General features: G+C 36.4%; 1 protein-coding gene across 1 annotated transcript in view; it reads left to right on the plus strand.

Annotated features, from left to right (window-relative positions):
- The window catches only part of PCLO (piccolo presynaptic cytomatrix protein), a 364298-nt gene that overhangs the window by 207411 nt on the left and 131643 nt on the right, over positions 1 to 25244 (plus strand). The window contains exons 7-9 of the mRNA XM_062597873.1: positions 3362 to 5570; positions 10419 to 10555; positions 18129 to 18210. Coding sequence (XP_062453857.1) covers positions 3362 to 5570; positions 10419 to 10555; positions 18129 to 18210 — 2428 coding nt within the window. The remainder of the gene's footprint in view (positions 1 to 3361; positions 5571 to 10418; positions 10556 to 18128; positions 18211 to 25244) is intronic.

Raw genomic sequence — 25244 nt, forward strand, 5'->3', positions numbered from 1 at the left:
TTACAGTTATACTTGATTTGTGCACACATATATCATACCCATTATTTCCATTTTCTCCCCGTTTGTATCAAAAATTATACATAAATTTTAGGTGCAGTGCTAAAAAGAATTCTAATTTGACAGTTCTAAATATGGCAGAGGAACAAGATTATATTTGCTTGTGTAGCGCCCCAGGTCACAGAAGATCCTAAATCATGGAATATTATAAGAGCAGAGAATAATAAGGATTGTATATTTACCACTAAAATCCAACATATTCAAAACGTATATAGAAGTTGTAAACCCAAGGGTGATAGCTGAGTTCTTTGAGCAAATGAGGCTAATACCCAAGAATAGCTGGATAAATACAGAGAAAGGAGGATGCAAGAACAAACAAAATCAGTTCAGAAGAGAATGGAAGAGATGAAAAACATTCAAAAAAAGACTAGATAAGAATCATGCAAACTGTTTAGAGGTACAAAGTCATTATGGATCCCCTGATTCATCCAGTCCCCCAGTATAAACTAGCTTTTAAAAACAGATAAGAAGCAATGGAACATATTAGCATTTCCTAGTGCTTGACTGTTTTTTGTAATGTATCAGACTTCTATTGGCCTCATCAGCAATGCCATTACATTAGGGGAGACAAAAATTGTTAGAAAAAGTATTCTGGTATCAAGACTCATAAGGAATAGCATGTTCATCTCAAAGGAGTTATTCTGATGCCACCACGCTATTTAACAGAGTTGACAACCTTTTATCTAAATGACTTATAAAAATTAATACTCAGTGCAAGTCTCTTAACTAATGCGTATTGGTATTGCAGCAAGTATCAAAAATACAAGGAGAGGTTTATACAGTCCATTCAGTCCTTTTTACATCTAATTCTTGATAAAAAGAGTAGAATTTAGTGAAGATAAGTCTTAGCTCATCTTTTTACCTTGTTAGTTAACAAATTAAAACAAAATATAAAAACTAAGGTTAAGTACTATTCTAATATCATCTACCAAAACATGGCCGTTGAGCATCCCTTAAATCTATCCATTCTGTTCCCGGGTAGCATGCTAACGTAACTGATGATGAGAATATCCAGGAACAAGAAAACAAAGCACAATTTATTGAAGTACTAAAATATCATAATTATTTTTTCATATCTAAATATAAATATCAAGTAAAAATAATTAAGGCTATGCTCTGTCATCTGTCCTCTTGTGAGAATAGCAACTGAAAACTAGAGGCTATCACTGCTTTTTCAAAAGCAAGTGGTACATCTGCCTTCAATGTCTTATCAGTTTGAGCTTTTTTGTGTGTGGATAGAAACAAGACTGTTTTTTCCTCCAATAAAATGTCTTATAAATTGACACTGGGATTTATTCATGAGCAACATATCTGATGTCCCAAAATAATAATTCTTTTAAGTATCACATACCTTTTAATGGTGTGTTTTTAATAGCTGTTCCCCAATACCAGTGACCATCTGTGACTGTTCCACCATCTGTGAATGCTATTTCAGTTTGGGAGGGAGATATAACTGTGGTAATGGACTGAATATACAATGTAAATCAATAGGCAACTAGACCTACTGTGGATGATTAATTTGTCCTTGAATATAACTACACACTAAGGAAGAGAAAATTAATTTCTTTGATTTGTTGGCACAACATAGGTTTGGGAAATAGCCACAGGAAGGTGAAAACAAAATTAAACTAATTTTATTGGAATCTGAAACATGCAAAAGTCAATGAAATTTAGATGAAGCGGATGAATGAGCTTAAATGTCACTTGAAATGATACTAAATGTTTATTTAAAGATTCATGGGAAATAATACTTTGATTATTGTGATTTTCTAAGGTTAGCTAACTGGTACTACAAAAGAAGGGTGTCAACATTTCTTAAAAACTTTTATAATTTGTTGACAACGTACTAGGATAAGTGGGAGAAAGTACAGTTTTTTTTTCTTACCATAATTATCCTAATTGTTGATTTATAGTCTGTCTGAAGTAGTGTTTCTTTTAGAAGAAATCCCATTTTTAATTAGTAACAGTTAATGCTAGCTAAAGTGCTATACTTTTGTTGTGCCTGCAGAGATAGAAGAATCAAGCTGGTATTTAACATTCTTTTTACTCCCTTATTAAACGCTGCTGAAGTGTTGCTATATTCCGCTATCAAGATGGCTGCAATCTGTAATGGCTGAGGTTTATTTATATTATTATTTATAGAGTATGTGCCTGGACGAGTCTTTTATCCATTACTGAAGCAAAAACCCATCAGAAACTATTGACAATATAGAATAAAGTTTCAAAATCTTTCAAGTCCTGTTTCTTAATGTATACCTACATTGTGTGGGAGCCTAAATTTACTTTAAAGCTAATATGAATCTTTCAAAACCCTAGTAATTTAGGGTGCAATTTAGATCACATCTAGGCAGTTCTGTTGCTTACTTCCCTAGCTGATGAAGAGAGACAGACAGGCACCTCCCAGAAAATGACTCATGAGCCTTCTCGTAGAAGAGGGTGAATCACCTTCTGACTATTAATTTTGAGGAAATACGGACATTTTGCCTTAACTACAGTCCTAATTTTTATACTGCTTAACTTTTAAAAGTTTTAAACTGTAGCTTTGGAACTGGCATTTTTCTCTTCATTTAAGAGAGAAACTGATGGACTCAGGAAAGCTCAGACTAGACAACATTTTTATAAAATATAAAAATCTTCCTGGAAAAAAATATATGTGCCAGCAGAGGTAAGGTAAAAAACAGCAAAGGGGGGGGGTGCTGAGAACTACGTGTTGTACTAAGTATGTTGACAGGCAGAAAGTTGACTGGATTTCAGAGCACATTATAGATGCTAGATATGTGCTCAGTGTATGGCATAGAGACTTTGGTCATATTGTATAGATTTTATATATATATATAATATATATAATATTTTATATATTATTTCTATTAAATGTTGTAGAGAGATAAGTTGTGTAGGTCTATATTCTCCCCCAAAGCATGTGTGCACTCACACACACACACACACACACAGACACTGTATGTTTGTGTAATTATATGAGATAAAAATAAATTTTAAATTTACACTCTCAATTCAATTTCAAGTATATAAAATAAAATTTGTAATGTTAGACTAAACAAAGTCATAGTCAATGCATTTTCTATTTTAGATCAGATAGCTTATCTTCATGACCTTTAAAAGATTACAGCATTTTCTTCATGCCATTTGCTGCTGCTTATTCACAGATACCACAAGCCTCCTCTGCATCAGAGAAAGCATGTGGTTAAAATATAAAGCCATACCATGAGAAATTTGTAAACAGCTTGTGATTTATTAGAGGTCAAGTCTTCAGAATAGTGATTCAATCTTGTTTCTTTTATTTCAGACAAAAAGTTCTTCAAGCATAACTCCGTCAGGCACTCAGAAGAAGGTGAAGAGGACTCTGCCCAACCCACCTCCAGAGGAAGTAACAGCAGGAACCCAGTCACCTTATACTTCTGTGGGGTCAGTTTCACGCAGAAGGATTTGTCGGACCAACACTATGGCCAGAGCCAAAATTCTTCAGGATATAGACAGGGAACTGGATTTGGTCGAACGGGAATCAGCCAAGCTTAGGAAGAAGCAAGCAGAGCTAGATGAGGAGGAAAAAGAGATAGATGCCAAACTAAGATACTTGGAAATGGGCATCAATAGGAGGAAAGAAGCCTTATTAAAGGAAAGAGAAAAGAGAGAGCGTGCCTATCTCCAAGGAGTAGCAGAAGAACGTGATTATATGTCAGACAGTGAAGTTAATAATACCAGGTCAACCAGGATAGAAACTCAGCATGGCTTGGAAAGACCACGTACTGCACCCCAGACAGAATTTAATCAATTTATGCCACCACAAACCCAGCCAGAAACACAGTTTGCCCCTGCCACAAGTCCCTATGCTCAATATCAGTATTCATCTCCTGCCCTGCCTACCCAAGCACCAACTCAATTTACACAACAATCACATTACCAACAACAGCAGCCTTTATATCACCAGCAGGTTTCACCTTATCAAACTCAGACAGCTTTCCAAACAGGAGCTACTATGTCATATACTCCACAGGCTCAACCTCCACCAACTCAGCAGCCATCATACCAACTCCCATCACAGATGATGGTGATACAACCAAAGCCAAGGCAAACTGCATTATATCTGGAGCCAAAGATAACAACAAACTATGATGTGATTCGAAATCAGCCTCTCATGATAGCTCCAGTTTCAACTGACAATAATTATGCAGTTTCTCAACTGGGTAGTAAGTACACTACCTTGGACTTAAGGATGGGACTAGATGAGAGAAACAGTATGGCAAGCAGTCCAATATCAAGCATATCTGCAGATTCATTCTATGCAGATATAGACCACCACCATACACCACGAAATTATGTACTGATTGATGATATTGGAGAACTTACTAAAGGAACAGGAGCACTTGGTTCCACTTTTAGCCTCCACGAAAAAGATCTGACCAAAACAGATCGATTACTTCGCACAACAGAGGCCAGGAGAGCACAAGAAGTGTCAGACTTTCTAGCACCATTGCAGACTTCTTCTCGGTTACATTCCTATGTTAAAGCTGATGAAGACCCAATGGAGGACCCTTATGAGCTCAAACTTCTCAAACATCAGATAAAACAAGAGTTCCGTAGAGGTGCAGAAAGTCTTGATCACCTTGCTGGCCTGTCACAATATTACCATGCAGACAGCAGCTACAGGCATTTTCCCAAATCTGAGAAATATAGCATAGGTAGACTTACCCTTGAGAAACAGGCTGCTAAGCAGCTCCCAGCAGCCCTCCTTTACCAGAAGCAGTCAAAGCACAAGAAAGCTTTGATAGACCCCAAACTAACTAAGTTTTCACCTATCCAAGAAAGTAGAGACCTTGAGCCTGATTATTCAAGCTATATGACTTCTAGTACTTCATCACTTGGTGGAATTACTACTAGGGCAAGGCTTCTTCAGGATGATATCACTTTTGGCCTTAGAAAAAATATCACTGATCAGCAGAAATATATGGGACCAACATTGACTTCATCCATTGGAGCAAGTCTTGGGACTTCACTAGGTCCAACAATGAGATCCACATTACAAGATGAAGCTGACAAATCTTATAGCAGTGGTAGTAGATCTAGGCCCTCGTCTAGACCATCCTCAGTTTATGGACTTGATTTATCATTAAAAAGGGATTCTTCCAGTTCTTCTTTAAGACTGAAAGCCCAAGAAGCTGAACCCCTAGATGTTTCCTTTAGTCATGCAGCACCTTCTGGAAGAACTAAACCTACAAGTTTGCCTATTAGCCAAAGCAGGGGAAGGATCCCGATAGTAGCACAGAACTCAGAAGAAGAAAGCCCACTGAGTCCCGTTGGTCAGCCAATGGGAATGGCAAGAGCAGCAGCTGGACCCTTACCACCAATATCTGCAGATACCAGGGACCAGTTTGGATCAAGCCATTCATTACCAGAGGTCCAGCAACATATGAGGGAGGAGTCACGGACTCGAGGCTATGATCGAGATATAGCCTTCATCATGGATGACTTCCAGCATGCCATGTCAGACAGTGAAGGTAAATTAGGCCTCAGACTGATATCTTACTATCACAATGCAAATCCTCATTTCTATGCATGTGTCTAATTTTTATTATACCGCAAAGACTTGTTCTTCTTTCTTTTCCTTGGTGCATCTTCTGTGTATCTACCTTTTGGGGGCTTGATTTGTTTTATTTGATATTTTTTATTTTACCTTAACAGCAGTTGTCTGGATGGTGTTAAGCTATTTTAGCATGCTCACTGCATTGTTGTTGATTTGCTTTCCTTTTGGTTTGCTTGTGCATTTTCCTTTTTTTTGTTGTTGATATCTTACTTTTCTAAAGAGACTATATACTATTCCATACATAATACATGCCCTATCATCCCTCCATCAGTATCTGTGTGGACTATTCTTCAGTGACTGTGAGTCATTGAACTTATTTGCAATAGTTTTTGTTGGGATTTGGAAAAATAATTCACAAATCCTCTGAAAAATTCTAGTAGTTTATTTGCATGAAATGTCATTATAGAATTCAAGAGCTGGTAATTCCGTCTCCTGATGCACCATTTTAGAGCTATGTTTATATGGAAACAGTGTGTCCATTAAGTACATATTGTATGTTAGAACCATATAGAGTTTAACGTGATAGCAAAATAACATTCTACATATGGTTTGTTAAAAGCATCCTGTCATGTGGACTTCTGTGCATTCAGAATTGTGATGATGTAAGATAATTTGTCATTTGGATGGTGCAAGACAACCGCATCCTTCAATAAACTTGCATAAAGTTTTCTACTTCTGTTGGTGGATTATGCAGCCTAGCTGGTTTTATGTGCACCCTATATAGTACCTCTGCCAAATAAGCACAAGAGTTTATCTCACTTAGATTCATGAAAGGAACCTTTCTGATGTATTATAAATGGTGCGATTAAAAGATGTTTCTTCTAATAAGTACAGCAGAATGATAAATCTTATGTTAATTATGTACTAGTTTGTTCGACTAGTTCAGACTTAATATATTCTAAATTGTTTAAAAATCATAAAGACAGTTTGAAAGAAAATGAAATTAATATGTTCAAATTGTATGTGCTTCCTTATCTCTTTCTTATGTGTATTTACTGCACAATAAAAGCGACTTTGCATGCGCTATATTGTCTGTAAATGGCAATGATTGTCTCAAAAGACATATTTGCATGATTATGAAGTAGTATGGTTTATTTTTCAGGTTTACATTAACTTCAATCTTATTGCATTATTTCTTTTTTTACATAAGCTGAGTTTTTCATATGGCTTAGAAAAGGAAACCAATTTTCTTTCCTAAAACTGCAATATGTTGTGAGGTTTTATTCGACAAGTTTATATATATATATATATATATATATTTCTTAGATACTTGCAGTCTGCTCATGAGGTGTGTATGTCAGGGGAATTTCAGGATCATCAGCTTTTTTTTAATTTTATCACAAGTTTAAGTGTTTTTCCTATTCTTCTTAAATTCTTAGCACACAGAGTTCTTTAATTAAATGAGATGGCAGTTAAAAGGATCCCCAGATTCTAACTGGTATCATTCTTTCTAAGTAAGTAGGTGTTCTCCTGTCTAGACTTGACTGATGTCTTGTAAGGGTTGTTGCAGGGTTGCACTCTGAGAGACACAGCATGTTCCACCTGAAAACTCAGAAGAATCAAACTAGACCCCAAAATACAAAAAGCTAGCCTATTTGTTGGTATTCTACCACAGAGTAACAAGCATAGGAATTTATGATACACCACAGCGCTTTAGTTTCTGTTACATATTTATACAAGGTATATATGTTACATGTTTGGTTGCATGTATTTTGGTTTTGAACTATTTTCTGATTAGATGCACGATACAGTCTTTCAGAAGAATTCTAACTCAGTTCCTCCTTTCCCAAATACCTTATTTGATTGATGTGTCCCAGAATATCAGTGCTTCCCCCTTTAACAATATTTTTTTCCACATTCTAGCAGGCTTTTTTTTGTTGTTTCTTAACAATAACTTAATTTTGCATCATTTAAAGTCAAGTCTTGAGAAATCAAAACAGTTTATATTATTTTCAAATTATCCTAGGGGATGTCTAATAACATATAATTTAAATTGAAAAGAATTCATGTTAGTTGGGTGCAAGATAAAAAATGCTCTAAATAAGTAATTCCAGTTCTTCAAAAAGTTACAGCATTTTTCTCCCAGCATTACACTTCTCTCACTAGTGCCTTGACGATGGATAGCTATTATGCTTTATTTCATCCAGCCTTTTAGCACACTTTAAAAAAAATAGTTTGCCATTACAATTTACACTAATATTGATAAGGTTCATTAAAATAAATCTGTCTGAAATACAATCTTAGAAAAAACAGTTCTTGTGATAATGATTATCAAAGCTACAACTTTACTCATTACAGACATAAAAATAAATGTAAATCAAGGTATTGATTTTAAAATGACTTCCTTCATTTCAAATGGAGAGATGTGTTTGACTTTCTATTCATTTTTTGTAAATCACATTCCATACAAAAATTGGAGGAGAGTAGAAATAGGACTCTGAGCTCAAACCTTCTGTTTAAGTTAATTTTAGTAAGAGTTATAATGTACTTACATACTCTAATGAATCTTAAAACTGTACTTCAGCAGTAAAGTAGTACATACAATAAGATTAAAAACTTCAGTCCCACAGGTTCCCACTGAAAATAATGAATGCGCTGAACTTTTGAAACACGAGATATTTTTTCAGTTTTGAGTGCCATGAAATCTCTGATATAACAAAGTAGCTCTTTATTAACCCCAAAGCTGCTGCAGTTTCCACAAACTATTAAATACGTTGAAGATAAAAGTTTTCAAGGATGCTGAAACTACTGCTTATTTTTATGACTGTCAGTAATCCCCACTGGTTAGATCAGTGGAGAGAAATTGTACTTTTTCTCACCTAGTTTTCTCTTTTATATACTAATTCGTTAATTCTACAGTAAAGTTTAGAAATTTAAAATTCAAGTTTGAAGACATCAAGAAAATTTAAGATGCACAATGCTTTTTGACTGTACACACTATTTTGAAATGTATTATGTATTCTTTACCAATTATCTTTGTTGTGACATGAGATTACTTGTAGGGTTAAGGTTCAGGGTTGCACTCTGCCAACAACGGTAGTGTCTGTTAAATGTGTCTAACTATAGCACAGCTAATCCAGTGTAATTTTCCACCTGTGGGACTTAGGGTTCTCTGATCAAATGTTTTCTGAGCTCTTCAACCTGGAGTCCAACTTCACCTTTTTAAAGTGTGTGCGATTAACAGCATGGGACCTTACTGACTTAAGCGGGAGTTTTTACAGGTGGAATAATCTGACTGCTTTTGTTAGATTTAGAAACAAGGTCATAGCCTCTACAACTATCAATGCTTCATCTTGGCTCATCTCAGGGTTCAAACTAGAGCAAGTCCTAGCTAATCAAGCCAAAAACAGTTGTGCGTGTGTGTACATATGTGTGGTGTGTGTGCCTATATACACATACATGCATATTTTATTTTCATTTCATATAAAATAAACACATTCATCCTAGTTTTGACAAAAAAACATCTCTGAACTGCAGTGTGGAGCTCTGCATACATGCTATTTTTTCTAAAGAAGAAACCCAGCAAAGTTATCTCAGATGAGACATGAAGAGACCAAATTTCGTACTTCCTCCTTTTGATCTAATGATCCAGATTATGATAGTCAGCACGGGTACCTGGGATCAGAAGACTACCTTGGGTCCTTAATGTGAGCATCAGTCAGAAGTTCTGTTGAGATGAGTTATGAAACAGCCTGGTACATGCAGACAGCCAGTCAGCTAGCACAAATGTGTAAAACAAACGATTTGGCTATCAGAATGTAACAGGTTATTAAGAGCAATTGGTCAGTAACTAATCACTAGTCAGAGAAGATCCACATTTCAATAAAGTTTCTTTTACTTCTTCTCTGCTGGTCTAAATAATGTTTTCAAGACATTTCATGACAGATTAAATCTGTGCACGCATCAGAAGGAATAGACTGCATAACATCTGGACCCAGATTAAGATTTGTCCAAAGGCATACTGTAATACGTGATGGCTTTTTACCACATGAACAATATTATTTAAAAAAAAGTCATGCATATATTAGTCCTATTTTTAGAGAAAGTTAGCGAAATGGTCATGAAAAAAATGAACTTTTCCCATAAAGCTTTTTTCCAGTCATTTGTTAAACCAATTAGATCATGTTGACTTTAACAACTGAATAGACAAAATTGTACATCCTACAGTTTACATTTTAAATTCTCTTCTATGTCATGGAACAATTGCCTTCAATTCTGTTGTTAGAGCAACAATTGACCTTATTTTAAGTTTGCAAATTTCTGGTGTTTTTTGCTGAAACAAATACTATCTTTCTTCTAATTCTACATTTATCTCACTCATTAAAACATACATTTCAAACTTTTAGTAGTATTATAATTAGCTGCATATTGCTTTGCTTTGTACTGATGGACATTATAGAGGAAAATCTCTATGCTATGTAGGATAAATATTATTGAACCCATAAAAGCTGATTCTGATCCCAGTAGAGTGAAACCTGTCAGTTGACTCAATACTCAGTAGGCATTATAGCAATCTGCAGTGGATTTCTTCTGATACTTAATATCCATATTTTAATATCCACATAGACAGAATCTTTTCACTCTGCTTTGTCACTTATAGCTAAATTATGCCTGAGTTCAATGTCTTTAGTCTTGCCTGTAACTTTGCTTTAGCTGCATGGCCATTTAATAACCACTATGCATGTTTGCTATGCACAATGCACATTACTGCCCTTTGCCCAGCACTGGATCAGAACATTTGACCTGTCCTTGGTTTTCAAAGCCTATCATCTCCGTCGTGAAGAAACAGATTGGTTTGACAAGCCCCGGGAATCTCGTTTGGAGAACGGACATGGCCTTGACAGAAAGCTACCAGAGAAGTTATCCCACTCTCGGCCACCAAGTCAACACCAAGACCAAGTAAGCTGTGCCTGTAGTTTTATGAATGTCTAAAAGTTTAATCATTATGCTCTTGGATAGTCTAGGGACTATGAGATTAATCAAATTCGAGGTAAATTCAGTTTAAGTGCTGTTGAACCTACGTTTGCCATCAGAACTTGATGATGGCCTTAAATTGCTTATTTTCTCTAAATTTTAGTATTAATTTTTCAAGCTGTCTTTTAATTTCTGAAAAATGTCTGAAAGGAATTAATCCACTGATCAGTACTGTATATGAATTAGGTATTCCTATTAAAAAAATATACAAGATCATTTTACCTTATCAGCTTTATCCCATCCAAATTCAAACCTCATCTTTTAGTAGTTTAAAGAGTTGTTTTCATTCTGTTGACATTGTTTCCCACTGTTAGTTAGTCAGAATAATCCCAGGGCCCTGAGGACAATTACCGAATAAATCAGCAAGACTACTTCGATCTAAGAATTTGTTTAATTTATAAGAGTGAGAAAGAAAAATACACTATTCTATTTTTCAGACATGAATATTTTGAAATCTAGTTCACCTTAGTATACAACCATATATCCTCTTTGTATTAACGAAGTTTATATATTTTATACAATATATTTAAGTGCTTCATTTCCTTTTGAGCTATCAATTTTACTGATTGATTCAGATTATATTCTACTTTCTGCGAGACGTAACGGAGCAATAGAAGGTATGCCATGGCCCTTTTGTACTACTTAATAGCTTACGTGCTTGTGTTAATTCCTCAGATAACATCCAACCAGCAATATACTACTCTTATGTAGCCTTAGAAACTTTTTAGCTGGTGAGCATTTTCCCCGACCTTCAGCAGTAGAATGTAGATTTTATGAAGTAAGTATTCACATCTTATAGTACAGGCTATTATTTACTTTTATTTTTCTATCTTTTGCCTAGAACGAATTTAGTATATATTGAGTTTTACACAGCCTAGGTTGTACTGTGCCTACCCCTTTTTTAGGAAAGAGACCTTCAGAAGATACTAGATAGACTTAAAGGAAGTTACTCAAATAATTCACACTACAAATCAGCTTTGAAAGACAAAAAATGCTTTAGAGACTTCACAGCTCTTAGTATTACTACTATATGCAACACTATAAAATATCTGCCTGTCTGAGCACTTTAATAGTAATGAGAAAAATGTGTTATTCTGAACATACATATCTGACTGCTACAACATCATGATGTAAAATTAAATATTTTACTTTGATAACAAGGTTTCTCTAAGAAAATAGTTAGTAGTATATTGATCTCTGTGGCATGGAGATGATCAGGAAGATATATAGCTTTTAAAACTCCATAGCATTTACCATTAGAAATAGTTCCATGGAATGTTACTAGTAATAAATGTCAGATCATTGGGTTTTTTTTTTTTTTTTTTTTCCTCCCATTTCAATAGCTCTACACTAGGACTGGTTGAAAGACTTTGATCAAGATTTGGGGGAGGAAAGTTAAGGGGACTGAGTTTTTTTTTTTTTTTTTTTTTTTTTTTTTTTTTTAAGAAGAAAAATACTTTTATTTCCTGAAACTATTGTGATATTCCCATGTGTAGATGGAAATAGAGATACTTCATTTAAAATATTACCAAAGACATTTTTAATGTTTTGCAAAATTTGGGATGGAAATTGGAAGACTGAATGCATTCTAAGTAGATCTAAATGATGTTTGTACTAGTGTAAGCTTTGTGAAGCAAAATTTAAAGCTGCTGCAGAAGAAAATTTATTTGGAAGAAAAAGTTTTATGACACTTTCTTCTTCATCTGTTTCAATCCAGTTTAGTTTACTGTCATTCACTCACAGATGAAAAATCATTTCAAAGTGTCTGTAGAAGAGAGAAACACCAACTCTCGCCAACTCCATCATCTACCTTGTCATAATGTTGCACAGAGCATGCTAAATATCTTCTGTGAACATTTGTCTGAGATAATCACCTAAAGCAAACTGATTCTTACACACATCCAGAAATGAAATTACTAAGATACAGTGTCAAGTCGTATTCATTTTAAAAATTTCCAATCCTTAGTTTCATATTGAATTCCCAAAGTAAAATACTCCACAGAAGAAGCAAATAAATCAATACTAACATCTATATTCTTTAACATTCATTTCACATTTTAAAGCTATGAAGAAAAATAAACAATTTGAGGGTCAATTAATTTGTTCAGCCAAAGTAAACAATCCTTTTAAAGCTTTCTCAGTCCTGTCTCTTTTACAACAATAAAATAACAGAATTTGGTATCCTGTGCTGTCTGACTACAAGCCCAGTTCTGCACAGAGAGCTGTAGTGTTCAGGTACAAAGTATTTTGGAGCCAGAGATGGCAAATTATTCCTCATCCTGACCACCTGAACAAACCCAACATCACCTGGAGCTTCCCTTGTCACAAAGGCTTTTCAGAAATCAGTTAAGATGACAGTTTTGTGGTTAGTACAGTAATTAAGCCATTGCAACTCCTTTGATTTTCCATGCTGAGCTCAAACCAGCCACAGGAGGAAGTGTTTGCATCAGCAGCACTAATCAGCTTGCCATGCACCATGCATCAAAGTTCCCAGATTCACTTATCCACCATTTATATCCCATCTATATTTTCTTCTTCTTAAAAACTGTGACTATTTTACCTGCTACTGCTGTGTTTATGTTCCAGAACATTGTTTCATATGTGTGAAACTTCAGTTTCCCTACTATAAGAAATAAAAGCTGTTCAGTTATATCCCAAATAGTGTATGCAATTAAAGCTAATACACAAAGCACAACCTTGTGCTATTGAAGCCAGTCGTGAGCAGCAGAGTGGCAGCCCTGAACTTTGGGAGTTCCACGGGCTTCTTACAGCCCAGCAGATTAAGCTCACACATTGTACTGTTAATATTAAAATATATTTGTTTCTATAGCAACTTCTATGGTGCTAGTCTTAAATCAAGTTAAACTGCAGTGCGTTTTAGGACCTTAATAGCTGATACAGTGATTCTGAACTGCTCACCTGAGAAAGGGGAACGTGATTTAAACCTAAGCAGCACGCAGTCTATTGCAGCTCCTTGATTTCTCTCCCTGATCCTTGCTGACCCTGACAATTTAATTAATCACTGCCCATTGTCCAACAGCTTCTGCCAGTCTCCAGGTGTCAAGGTTCTTTTTGTGATTATTTTTCTGTGAAAATTATTGCTATATGCTGAAATAAATTGGCTACTTCAAACAAGATGCGAAGGAACAGTAGGAGGAGATACCATGGGAGCAAGAGCAAGGAGACAGAGTATATTAATTGAAGATAGGTAGCCCTTCAGTGAGGAGTTTTAAATACACAACTTTCAATGATCACAGGCAGTCTTTTTAAGTCCTAAATGAATAATAAAACCCCAAACTGATCATAATAGCAATATATTGTAATTATAGCTCTTTTTGGCAACAATTATCTAATTCCAAAAGAGAAGGCCAGGGCTCTAGAGATGAAACCTTTCCAATGTTAATTCCCTGTTCCTAAAGGCCCTTAAGAAAGTATATGTTTGTTTTGACTCATGGGTCCATATTGATTCCCTAAAAACAACATTTCAATCAAGCTTTTTTAAGAATACTTTTGCTTATTTAAGTAGTGGTGAAAAATGGTGGTCATAAGGCGAAGCAATGAGGTTAAAATGGAAAAACACTGTTTGTGAAAGTGACCTAGAAGGCTACCTGCAACCTTTTGTTCCACATTTGAGAGTTCCATACTTCTTCATTTTGATTGCTTTCAAATTCTCCAGAACATTTCATTAAAATTGTAGCAAATTGTTTCTTTGGGGGGATTGAGGAGAGCATTTCATTTTTCACATTCTCTGGAAATTTGGTGACAAATAAGGCATTTCTAAATTTAGGGTAATTGTAAAATTATAATTTTCCAATGTCTAATCTGCTCTGAGTAAATTGTCAGCAACCCCCTCACTATAAGTCAGGAGACTTTTTTTCTACAGAATTTAGCAAGCAGTTACTCATCCTTTTAGTCACCCAGCAATATTTAGTTCACTGCGTGGCAGAATGACTTCTATGAGGAAAATACCAAGCTCAAGGCAGAAGCACTGGCTGCTTACTCTGGCTTGTACTGATGGACAGGAACGTTGTATGTGTCCATTAATTTTTTCTCAAATACTTTATCTGCAAAATACCCACATCATCAGGGATCTACCAGTAGTGAGAACTCTTTGTCTTTAGGGTTTTTAGAGATCTGACATTCTTGCTCCACATAGAGAGAATGCAGTTGCTCAAAGGGTCAGGTTTACCTTGCTTGTGGCGGTTCCTGGTGCCAGTTTCCACAGGGCTCTCACACACATGCCAGAGAATCTGTAGTATTCTGAAATTTGGCTAGATACTCTCTACCCCATCACCCTGAGGATCCATCATTTTTTTCCTTGATACTTAGTTCTGGTAAATTTTCTGCTGAAGACCTTATTTCCTAAAGGACTGCAGCCAGCGACAACTACTGAGATTCACATATCAGGTCCTGTCTTAGACTCTGGTGGAAGGAGAGGTGCAGCATCATTTAAAAGCAGGGCTTACTGTGGCTATGTTGGTCTGATCCAAAGTTCAGTTTGTTATGCCCTTTGCCTGAAACACTAAAAGCAGAATTACAACTTATGCTTTTCAGTGTATATACTTAAATAAAGCACTAAAGAGGTTTGCTTTTTTTGATTGTCATGCATTACGTGTGATGTCTGTGGAATCTCTTTATCAGACAAAAAGTGTCAAGACAACAAGAGGGAAAAAAAGAGATATTTAAACTGATTTTCTGTAACAGCAGAAAACCTCTGCAAATTTATTTGCTGTTCACTACATTCATCAGAAAGGCTTCAGGCTGACTAATAAAATGAAACATGTGACAGCGGCTGAAGTGCCTGGAGGAAACACTTCATATTTGAGTTTTCTCACTGTGATGCAAAACCCCCATGGGCCCGCTGAGTAATGTGCCAAAAAATGTGACCTGAGTCCCGTATCAGCCTAAAACAGCATGCTAGGAGGTAAGGTACACTGGAGAGTGAAGATGTGCATGTAATCAGAAGAGGATATTGTCAGCACTGAACTGCAAGGGTCGTTAATAAAGTGTGCTACTAGGTGCTGCCAGAAAGGTGACAAAAGGATTTCCATGGCAAGGACAGGTAACGGTCCCAGTCTGTGGGATTTGTAGCAAACCAACAAGGATTCGGGCCACTTCAGCCCAGTTACCTGAATCTAGTGTGGGGAATGGCATGTTCTCCATTCCTGCATCCTGGAGGAGGAAGGCCTGGATTTCCACTGGGATAAGTGAGGGAGTAATCAGCTTGGCACGTATTCAGGTGAGGGGGATCCACCCTTAGTGAAAGTCAGAGAAAGAGGTGAACAAATGGAAACATCGAAAGATTTGTGTTCTTCACTCTTTCAAACGTGTTAGTAGATTTCATTATTGTTTAAAGTAAAACATCAAAAACACCATCACTGCTCTTACCTGCAGAGTCTGTTTACAGCAAGCGTTGCTCCATACTATTTATTTTCCTGCCACTTTCAGACACACACTATTCTGAAGGCAAATGTCTAATGTCTTATTCAATTTAAGTACTGATTCCCAGTAACAATAAAAAACAATAATCTGGTAGCCTGAATGCTAATAAACTTTAATGTTTTTATTCATAACTTTATGAATTACTGAGATTTATATTTATCATAAAATTCTGGAAGTAAAAGTAATGAGAAACTAATAGACTAAAGCAGGACACTATTTTCCAATGTATTTGTCAGCAAATTATGTACTATATGGTGTTGTATATTCTTGGATTATTATTCATTCAAAAAAGCAATGGAGGATTGAAAATAAATTGTGAATAGAAGTTTCTGAGCTGTAATGTACGTCAGTTAAATTGAATTGCTTCCTCTGAAATGGATCCCAGTTAAGGATTTGGTACAGTGTGTTTATAGAGCGTCCTTTGAATTTTATTACTTTCCAATTATTGCTTATTTATTTAATTAGGTACAATTAGATTACTCTTCCAGTGTAGATTTTTTTTGCAATTTTGTATAAGCTACATATGACAAATAGGTTATTCTTACTGTTAAATTCAACTTACTGAATTTTTTATAGTGTCATTAAAAACATAACAATGTCCCTAATCCTTTATAAGCGTAGAAGTCTCATGACATTTTATGTGCTCCTGACAGTATCAGACCCTATATCTTGGCAAAATTCCATATTAACTCACAAAGTCTGCCTGCTTTCAAGTTCTGGTTTATTCTAGAGTGCTTCTGTTCACTATCACATCCATGGTGCCTTTTTTGTCTAAGATTGATTATGGCCAGTACCACTCTTACTGTGCTACGGGAGATTTTCAGCTTTCTATGTGCTACATCGTCCACTGAAACTGATTTATGAGGAAAGATATATAAACTCTTTGGCTCACTCTGCTTAGCTCACTGAGCTAAACAAGTCATTTGACTTCTCTGTCTCCTCTCCTGTCATTTGTTTGTGCTCTCTGCTAACACCATGAACTCTGTAGGGAGAGACTGAGTTTGAAGTGCTTAGTTCAGGAGGAGTTTAATCCCCTTAAATGCTACTTAAATAAAAATAGTAGTAATAAACACTTGGCAGTAGGCTGCTGATATACTCAAGCTTTTGCATATCCATGCTGATTAATATTGTTCCATTGGCTCCTTGAAGTCCCCCATGGGTCTGAGCTACACAGCCCCGTGCAGGCAAGCTCTCTTCTCTCAGTTCGGGTATATTGGCTCGGGCTTGGCACTACTGTGGCAGAGGCGGAGAGATTATGGGTTCTTCTTTATTTCTGAAAGTCAAAAAGCAAAGACAGAATGAGTATGTGATACGTGAGCCATGTTAGTTTTGTAACTCTCTGCGAAGGCGTTTTAGTGTGGGCACACAGTGATCATCTCTGAGAAATGGTTCAGTACATGCTACATGACCTCTTCAGTGCCCATTTCATAGGGAAGATGTAGGTTTTTTTTTTTTTTTTTTTTTAGTGCATGTTGTGGAGATACGTGCTTTCAGCTTGGACATTTTCCAGTATCAGTCTAAGTTGCACATTTTCATGTCACATATAGTCCTAAAAGTTCTAGGCTGGGTCTTTCAAAAGGCCTTTAAAATTTGATGAAAAGAGGCATATTAGAATATGTGTTTTTGCTGAAACTAGAGCAATAACTCATGGCTATTCACATAATTCAACCACCATTTTTTTAGGTCACTGTAAAAAAGTATTCTATATGATTATAGAAATTATGTATAATTTCATTCTCTTCTTGTACATCCTTGGACAAAGGACTAATATGAAGAGATGCTACAGAAGACAGTGACCATCTTCCATTTATCAGGATATAAAAACAAAACTAAAGCCATATTCAGAATGAATCTGATTTTATGGAAGCAAATATTTGTTTCCTTGCAGAAAGGTTTTGTAATCTGACAAACATGTCTTGAAACTTGGTGAATATCTGAATCATGAAGTTGTGATATTTCCCTGGATGAAATCTGTTTGTTTGCTTGTTGTCTTAAATTATTATTGCAATTGATAATGTTTTATCTTTTTGTAACACATGCATTTTGTGTTCCTCAGATAAATGGGAAGCCTCTGCAGTACATTTTTCCTCATACAAGGCTGAAACTACTGAGAGACCCAAAGGATCACACAGTTTCAGGTAAACAACAACCATTTACCAGACGTAATAATTAATTTGATTAGTGTGAATCATGCAAAAGATTTGCAGTATTAAAAATAGTTCCTGTACCATGTGCAACAGGAAATTCAGTGGTCATTTTAAATCTTGCTATTTGGTTATAACAGAAAGCAGCAGTGCAGAAAAAGGTCACAACGTTAGTTTAAGATACACAAGCTATGTAGACATTGAAAACAGATGGGAAATCTGCTGTGTTCGTTATACATATCAGCAGTCTGTTTTGCTGCTGCTTTTTGTACAGCTCTATATTCTCCCTACAAGAATTTTCTATTAAATTTAGCAGAGGAATTAGGAAAACTGTGTGGGCTTGTGTAGATATTAAATGTGTACAGAACTGAGAACTAGGTTCTTTTTGTGAAGTTTCTGGAGCTATTCTATAGGAGTCTGTAGATGTGGTTAATAGAATAAGATTCCATTTTTTCTGCTATATCTTTGCATAGGGAAATTTATTGCAAGAGTTTAGATTTAGTCTCCTTTCCGCAACTCTAACACAAATATGCATGTAAATCTGACTGTTTGCGAAGGAGAGAATCAATCTGTTTGTACTTTTGGTATTACATTCTTCCTCACATCTAAAAGAAACTATGTTGATAAGGAACTCAGAGCTTTTTAATATGCTGTTTGTCTTCTTTCAGAGGTACATGTTGTAAGCTTGTGTGTTTTTGTTGTGAAACAATCAGATTTTCTTTTAACTAGATTAATGAATTCTAATAATATATATCAAACTCTGCTTCTGCGAAGAAGTAATTACTGACTGCCAACTCCAGTGGTCCCTCAGGCATTAAGTAGAAAGTGGCACGAACTCACTTGAATTGCTAAGTATTGTTTTCACAGGGTTTCTGGCAGTAAAATCTTGATCGCTTCCACCTCCAGTACCCACCTCGTATTTAGGGTGTTAACCTCAATTTTCTGTACCTATTAGGAGGTATTTTCTTGCTAGTCGGTGTGACACCCACTGGCGATTTTCAGAATGCAGCTCGAAGGAAGCTCCCGGCCTCGCTGCTTCGCCAGCCCTTGCTGCCCAGGGCCCTTTCCGGCACCAGGAGTGCCTTGACATCCTGGTGGAGATATTGTGCCCTGCAAGGAGATGAGTAATGCTGCGGTCCAAGCCGCACTCTTCCTGAAGAGCAAGGGGAATTATAACCACACAGCTGCGCATAGCTCGTGATTTGATGTTGCTAAAGGCCCAGTTCTCCTCCTGCGAAGTCGCTCACGCTTGTGCAATGTCAAATGCCTATTCCAAATTCTCTGCTAGCTCGTGCTGCTGCCAACCGTGGCACTCATGCTGTGCACCAAGGTAAATAACTGATAAGAGATGAGTGAAAAACCAAGGTGTGGATAGTGACTTCCCATTTATTAATGCAATGCTCAGCATGGGATTGCACGTTCACTCGGGATCCTGCTAGGGTTTTATACCCCTGCTGAATTCCCTGCTGCTATACCTATGCTGTGCAATACCTAAATTCTAGTCGGTATAAACAAGCTGTTATGCCTCTACAAGCCGCAGTCAAACTTTGATTTGCAGTCCAGATGTATCCTCGGAGAGCTGAAGAGACATGCTTATACAGGATGTCTTTTTCCTTACAAATACAAAAAGACTCAAATGCAGATTGGATGGAAAAGCGCCGAAGCAGGGGAGGGGGGCATAGTTTGCCAATAGGGAGAAGCTGAGGCAGAATAAATTCTTGCATTTCTCATTCCTTGTACATCTTTGAGGTACCATATCTTGACTTTATACCTGCCTCCCTCCTGCTCTCTCAGTGTTTGAAGGATTAAAATACAAAGAAACTCTCATTAAATATGGTTTTCTGCTGAGCCCTCAGCTTTCTGAATAGCCTTTCCAGGAGCCACATGCATGGGGTTTATTTGCATTTATAAAAAATCATTTTTTATTAAACAATATCTGCAAACTGATAGCAACTGTTTGTTAACTGGACAGTGATTATTAACCAGAGACAAACTTAGAAATCTATTGCATGACAGAAGTTACTTAAATATTGGAAAATTAAAAATGTATGCATTCTTACACCACCACAGCTACATCACTACAGCAGTGACATACAAGTAGGGTTATTGAATATTAATCTAGATTAAAATGGTTCATTGTTTTTTTTCTCTTCCTCCTTCCCTCCTTTCTTTCTTTCCTTTTCTTTATTCTTTTTTTTCTGTCTTTATTTCTTTCTTTTTCTAACCTTCCTTTACCTCTTTCCCCCTTCCTTTACCTCTTATCCTTTCTCCCTCTCTTCTTCTCCCTCACTTTCTAATCAAAAGAACAAAAATGAGGATATGGTTAAAAAAATAAATAAAAATAAAAACAAGTAATGTTCCTGTGCGGAGTCAGATCTCTCCAAGACAGCAGGCAGTCACTATGTCCAAGTGGTGATAGAAGTCTCTATTTCAAGCATCCTTGCAACTGTGCATTCAGCTGTATCAGATGAGACTCTCTGAACTGTTGTTTTGCTGAATTATAATCCAGATGGCCCGTGGTCCTGCGTAACCACTATAGCATATGCATGATCCATTATTACAGATTATTTTACATTATGTACAAACCATCTCCTAACTGTCTTAACTATGCACAAAAGATGGTCTTATACGACCATTTCTGCATAAGGAAGAACAGTTTCTACTGAGTATATGAAATTATCTATGTACAGTTTAGTTAATTCTGCTGCAGGAGCTGCTTGGGGAAGTCCATAGGAATGCCAGATTCTCTATTCAGAGAATGAATCAGCACATCTTTACTGTACAAATAACGTATCTTGGTTGGTCTATGCACAGCAGATGCTACCTGGGGAAATCTCCAGATCAGTTCACTTGCAGAATTCCTGTAATAGTTAGTTGCTGCTTTTATGTGAAGCTGCAAAGCAGTTCAGTGCATCACCTTGACTCACATCAATCCATCAGAGCAGAGACTGGCCAGGGAGTTCCTGGACCAATCCAGGCATTAATGAAGAAGTGTGTTGGGCATGCAAACAGGCACAGTCCTGATACCCAGCTACACCGCAACTGTAACTTGAATTTCATTCTTGTATCACCATTATAATTTAAATTCCATAGAATTTGCCTCATACTCACCATTATGGAGGTTACTGCCTGATTAGGGATCCAGAAAATGTCATATTATGAATATCAATAATAAAAATAGTCTGAATTCCTTTAAAATTTATATCCTGCACATATGCATTCTGTTTATTTGCTTCCGTGCTTAATGAAAACTGGCTCTGAGATACAGATTCCTTGTGCATAGTCTTGTATAATCTGCATAATCTGGCCTTTTGCACACAAAAGCATTTACCATCAATTTTAGCATGTGAATGAGATGTTCAAGGAATAAGAAACTGGGCCAAAATTGTGATGGCAAGGGAATAGTAGCTCTGAATGAAAAATGAATGTAGACTTGTTGGCTGGCCTCTCTCAAGTTTGTTTTTTGTTTTTTTTTTTTTTCCTTTAGAATAATGCCATTATCTAGAACTCGCAGCTCTTCTTTGCATGATATTCAGCATCACCATCCTCAAGCAATACTGATAGATATGAAGGAGTTGCCAAGAGTTTTCTCAGCAAAGATTCATTAATAACTTACAATTTCCTTTTTATACAATTGGCATCACAGTTCTGCTCAGGTGCCAAAGCAATGATGGTAGAGATCAGTGAGTGATAATGTAGCAAAATTTAATGCCGTAGAAATTCACTGTTTGTTTTCAGTGAGAATCTCGTGGGTTTTTTTCTGTTTTTTCAGCACGACCAGTATAAGCACTGTTTTATTCTGCCAGTATTTTCTCTTCTGTTTTTTGATATGGCATCGTTATATTTGAAAAAGGAAGACATTTATGACAACATGCCAGAAGAAAATCCAACAAAGTAGATAAAACTCAGTGTCTCTGTTGGTACATTGAGATCATTTAAGTCAAAGGTAATTCCTGCTGCTGCTTTGCCTCCCTTGGGACTGAATCACAAGTAACTCTGCCCTTTCCGAATGTAGGAAGGATATTTTGTGTATCCAGTGAGCAAAATGTCCCTGCGAGCTACTGTCTGTGTCAGTGAAGGTGTCGAGAGGATGACAGGGCAGCTGTAAGAGTGCACACACGTCAGAGGTGCCTCACTCTTCACAGGGTTATTGATTGCTATATCCAGCACCACACCTCTGCAGCGTGCCAGCTCATGGTGCAGGGAGAAATTAAGAGAATTAGAAGGGTTTTATTTTGTCAAGCCCACACAGCCATAGTCTCTAAGTAAATAACCCTATATATTTAGGATTGTTTCACCTGCATGTTCAGTTCTTACAGGAAAATACTGAAGTGCAGTGAATATCTGGTTACTAATCAGTGAAAGAGCACATTAAATGCAGTCACAGTCCATGCTGAATGTAAAGCAGCAGCCATACGTTAAGGGTGAGAAATTAACACACCCCTTCTCCTCATATTCTTTTCTTAAAGGACTTCTTACTCTGTACCTTTGGTTTGCTCTTGTAAGGAGCTGAGTTAATACTTTGCACAAAAAAATCTCCTCCTCCAACACTCATTTGTCAACTGTGGAAAGATCTTATCCTTAATTAATGACAATCATTTCTTCAAACACCCTCTCTTTATCAGAAACATGGCACCAAAAAAAAAAAAAATGAAAGGGAAAGAACTGTCAGTCAACCTCAGGGCTTCCTGTGACAAGGCAGTTAGTGAGGACAGAGACAGAAATAAGGGATGGAAAGATAATGTCTGCCTGTATGTTAATAGTCATCTTATAAAGAACTTAATGCCATTTAATCTTTCTAAATAAGCAAGCATATGTTTGCATTTATTAGAAACATTTTGTAGAGGTACAAGCCCTATGTTGCATGTTTACCTGCCTTCTCTCTAAATGAGTGTTATTTCAAATACACTAGTGAATTTATTTAACATACTTTCCATGGACTCTTAGCTCAGTCACAGCTCAGCTGCTTATGTATTTTCTAGTGTATGAACATCTCTTGCAGAAGGTATAATAAGATCTTAAGATGAATGTAGGTAATTGAAAGAGCAGTGTGTCTACTAGCCATAAATGTCTAATTTGCTTTCTTAGGTCTCACTCTAGAAAAGATGTAGAAGCTGATCACTGCAACACTTGAGTGTTGGAATTAAGTCAGACCGCCAGTCTACCCTGGAACACCTAGGGGAAATCAGGCTTTTAAGAATGAGATTCACAGAAGCCAAAAGGAAATCTCTCTTTTGGAGATAAATATCGAATGTAGGTCAGCATCTTCTCATGAAGAACTAGAAGAAGAGACACTCAGGGACACATATCGCTGGTGAGATTACTTGTCAAGGACATCAGAAAAAGTTAAAATCACAGAAATGTCAGTTGAAGATGGCACTACACGAGTTGGACATGTGCACAACACCACATAGGTTGCACATAAATGATCTTAAAGACTCACAAAGGAAAATGATTCTCCCTCAGGAAGCCTTCTATACATATGGACTCTGAAAAATGGGCATAGGTTTAATAATTCTACTCCTATGTCCCGTAACTGTTTCAGGTATCTAAATACCTAAATCAGGCAGTTTCTAAGGGCCATTAATTGGATATTGAAACAGTTTAAATAAATCACCTTTTGGATATGCCTATTTTCCTCTATTTATTATAAAGGGAGCATGAGCTGGCTTAGAGTTTTTTATCTCATGAAGATCTAAAATCAGGTGAGATGAAGCCCATCCTGTGTATGATTTATGTAAGTACCTCTAGCAGCATAGTCAGGGCATCTGAAGCTTACATATGAAGAAGCTGTGGAAGTTACAAGATGTGTAGGGGACTGGATCACAGTGCTCCTCATCACCAAGTGACAAATGTCTATTTGAGTTGGATAAACTTTCCAGAATAAGGTGATATAGCATTTTTGAGAATGATTTCCTTCCACTCACGATTTACCTAATCATAAATTTGCACAGGGTTGTACACTCTCAGGCAATCCGGCTGCAATATGATTAAGGTTAAGATGTTCTGATTTTTCAGGACACTGATGAGATGAAAATGTTCCTCATGGGTTGATAAGGTAGTATAAGCTTCGGACTGTCTCTCAGCATCACTATACCACATCACTACACCAATCTAAGTTAACTCAGATGTAGCTTTTGTCAAGTAAAATCTCTGTTCTTCATTATGTTTCTGATTCTTTTTCAGTTTAATATTGTTGACACATAATACACACTCAATGAAATATGGAAAAGCTATTTTTTCTTGGTTTCCTTTGCAATAGGAGCAACTGGACTCCATTACTAAAGAACATCAGTTTAAAATCAACTTTGATGACAAATGGTTGGATACAGTTACTAACCTCATTTAATAGTGATTGATGTCTTCAGGGTAGAGCATGTAAAATGAACTGAAGTGTCAATATGTGTCTTAGTGGATAGCTCCCTATTTCAAAATTCAGATAGCCGCTATGCACAGACTGAATGGTTAAAAGAAATGAACTGTCAAATGGCCACATAATCATTCCAGTGGGACAGTTTGAACAGCAGCTCCATGATATCTCTTCTGAAGATAAGCAACAAGCTTCTGTCTGCGCTGTTGTTACCTTAGAATTTTTTCCAAGCAACAAATAGAGTTAATTTAACTCAACAGAGGAGGTAGCAACAGAGGAACTACAATTCTTTCACTTTTTAAAAAATTTATATGCATATTATAAGACTTTGAATGAATTATATAGCAAAGATAGTCTAAATATTGTCTTCCTCTTTGAGAAAAGAAGAAAAATTATTATTTTTTTTTTTATACAAACACTTAAATGGTTATAAGTATTTCTTATTTTGGAAAAAAAAACATATTTTACAATTTCTAGTTCCACAAATTCTTCCCTATTCATGACAGAGATATCCATGCAACACTGTATTAGTTGATTTCCTTGTACAGGAGAGCCATTTTGGTGAGACATTCTTCTGATTTTCCTTCAAAAGGAATTATGCAGCTTGCAGAGGTTTTGTTGGCATTAAGTATAGGCAATATCGTATTTCCTACAGGTT

The sequence above is a fragment of the Rhea pennata genome, chromosome 1 (assembly GCF_028389875.1).
Source record: "Rhea pennata isolate bPtePen1 chromosome 1, bPtePen1.pri, whole genome shotgun sequence".
Taxonomy (NCBI): Eukaryota; Metazoa; Chordata; class Aves; order Rheiformes; family Rheidae; genus Rhea; species Rhea pennata.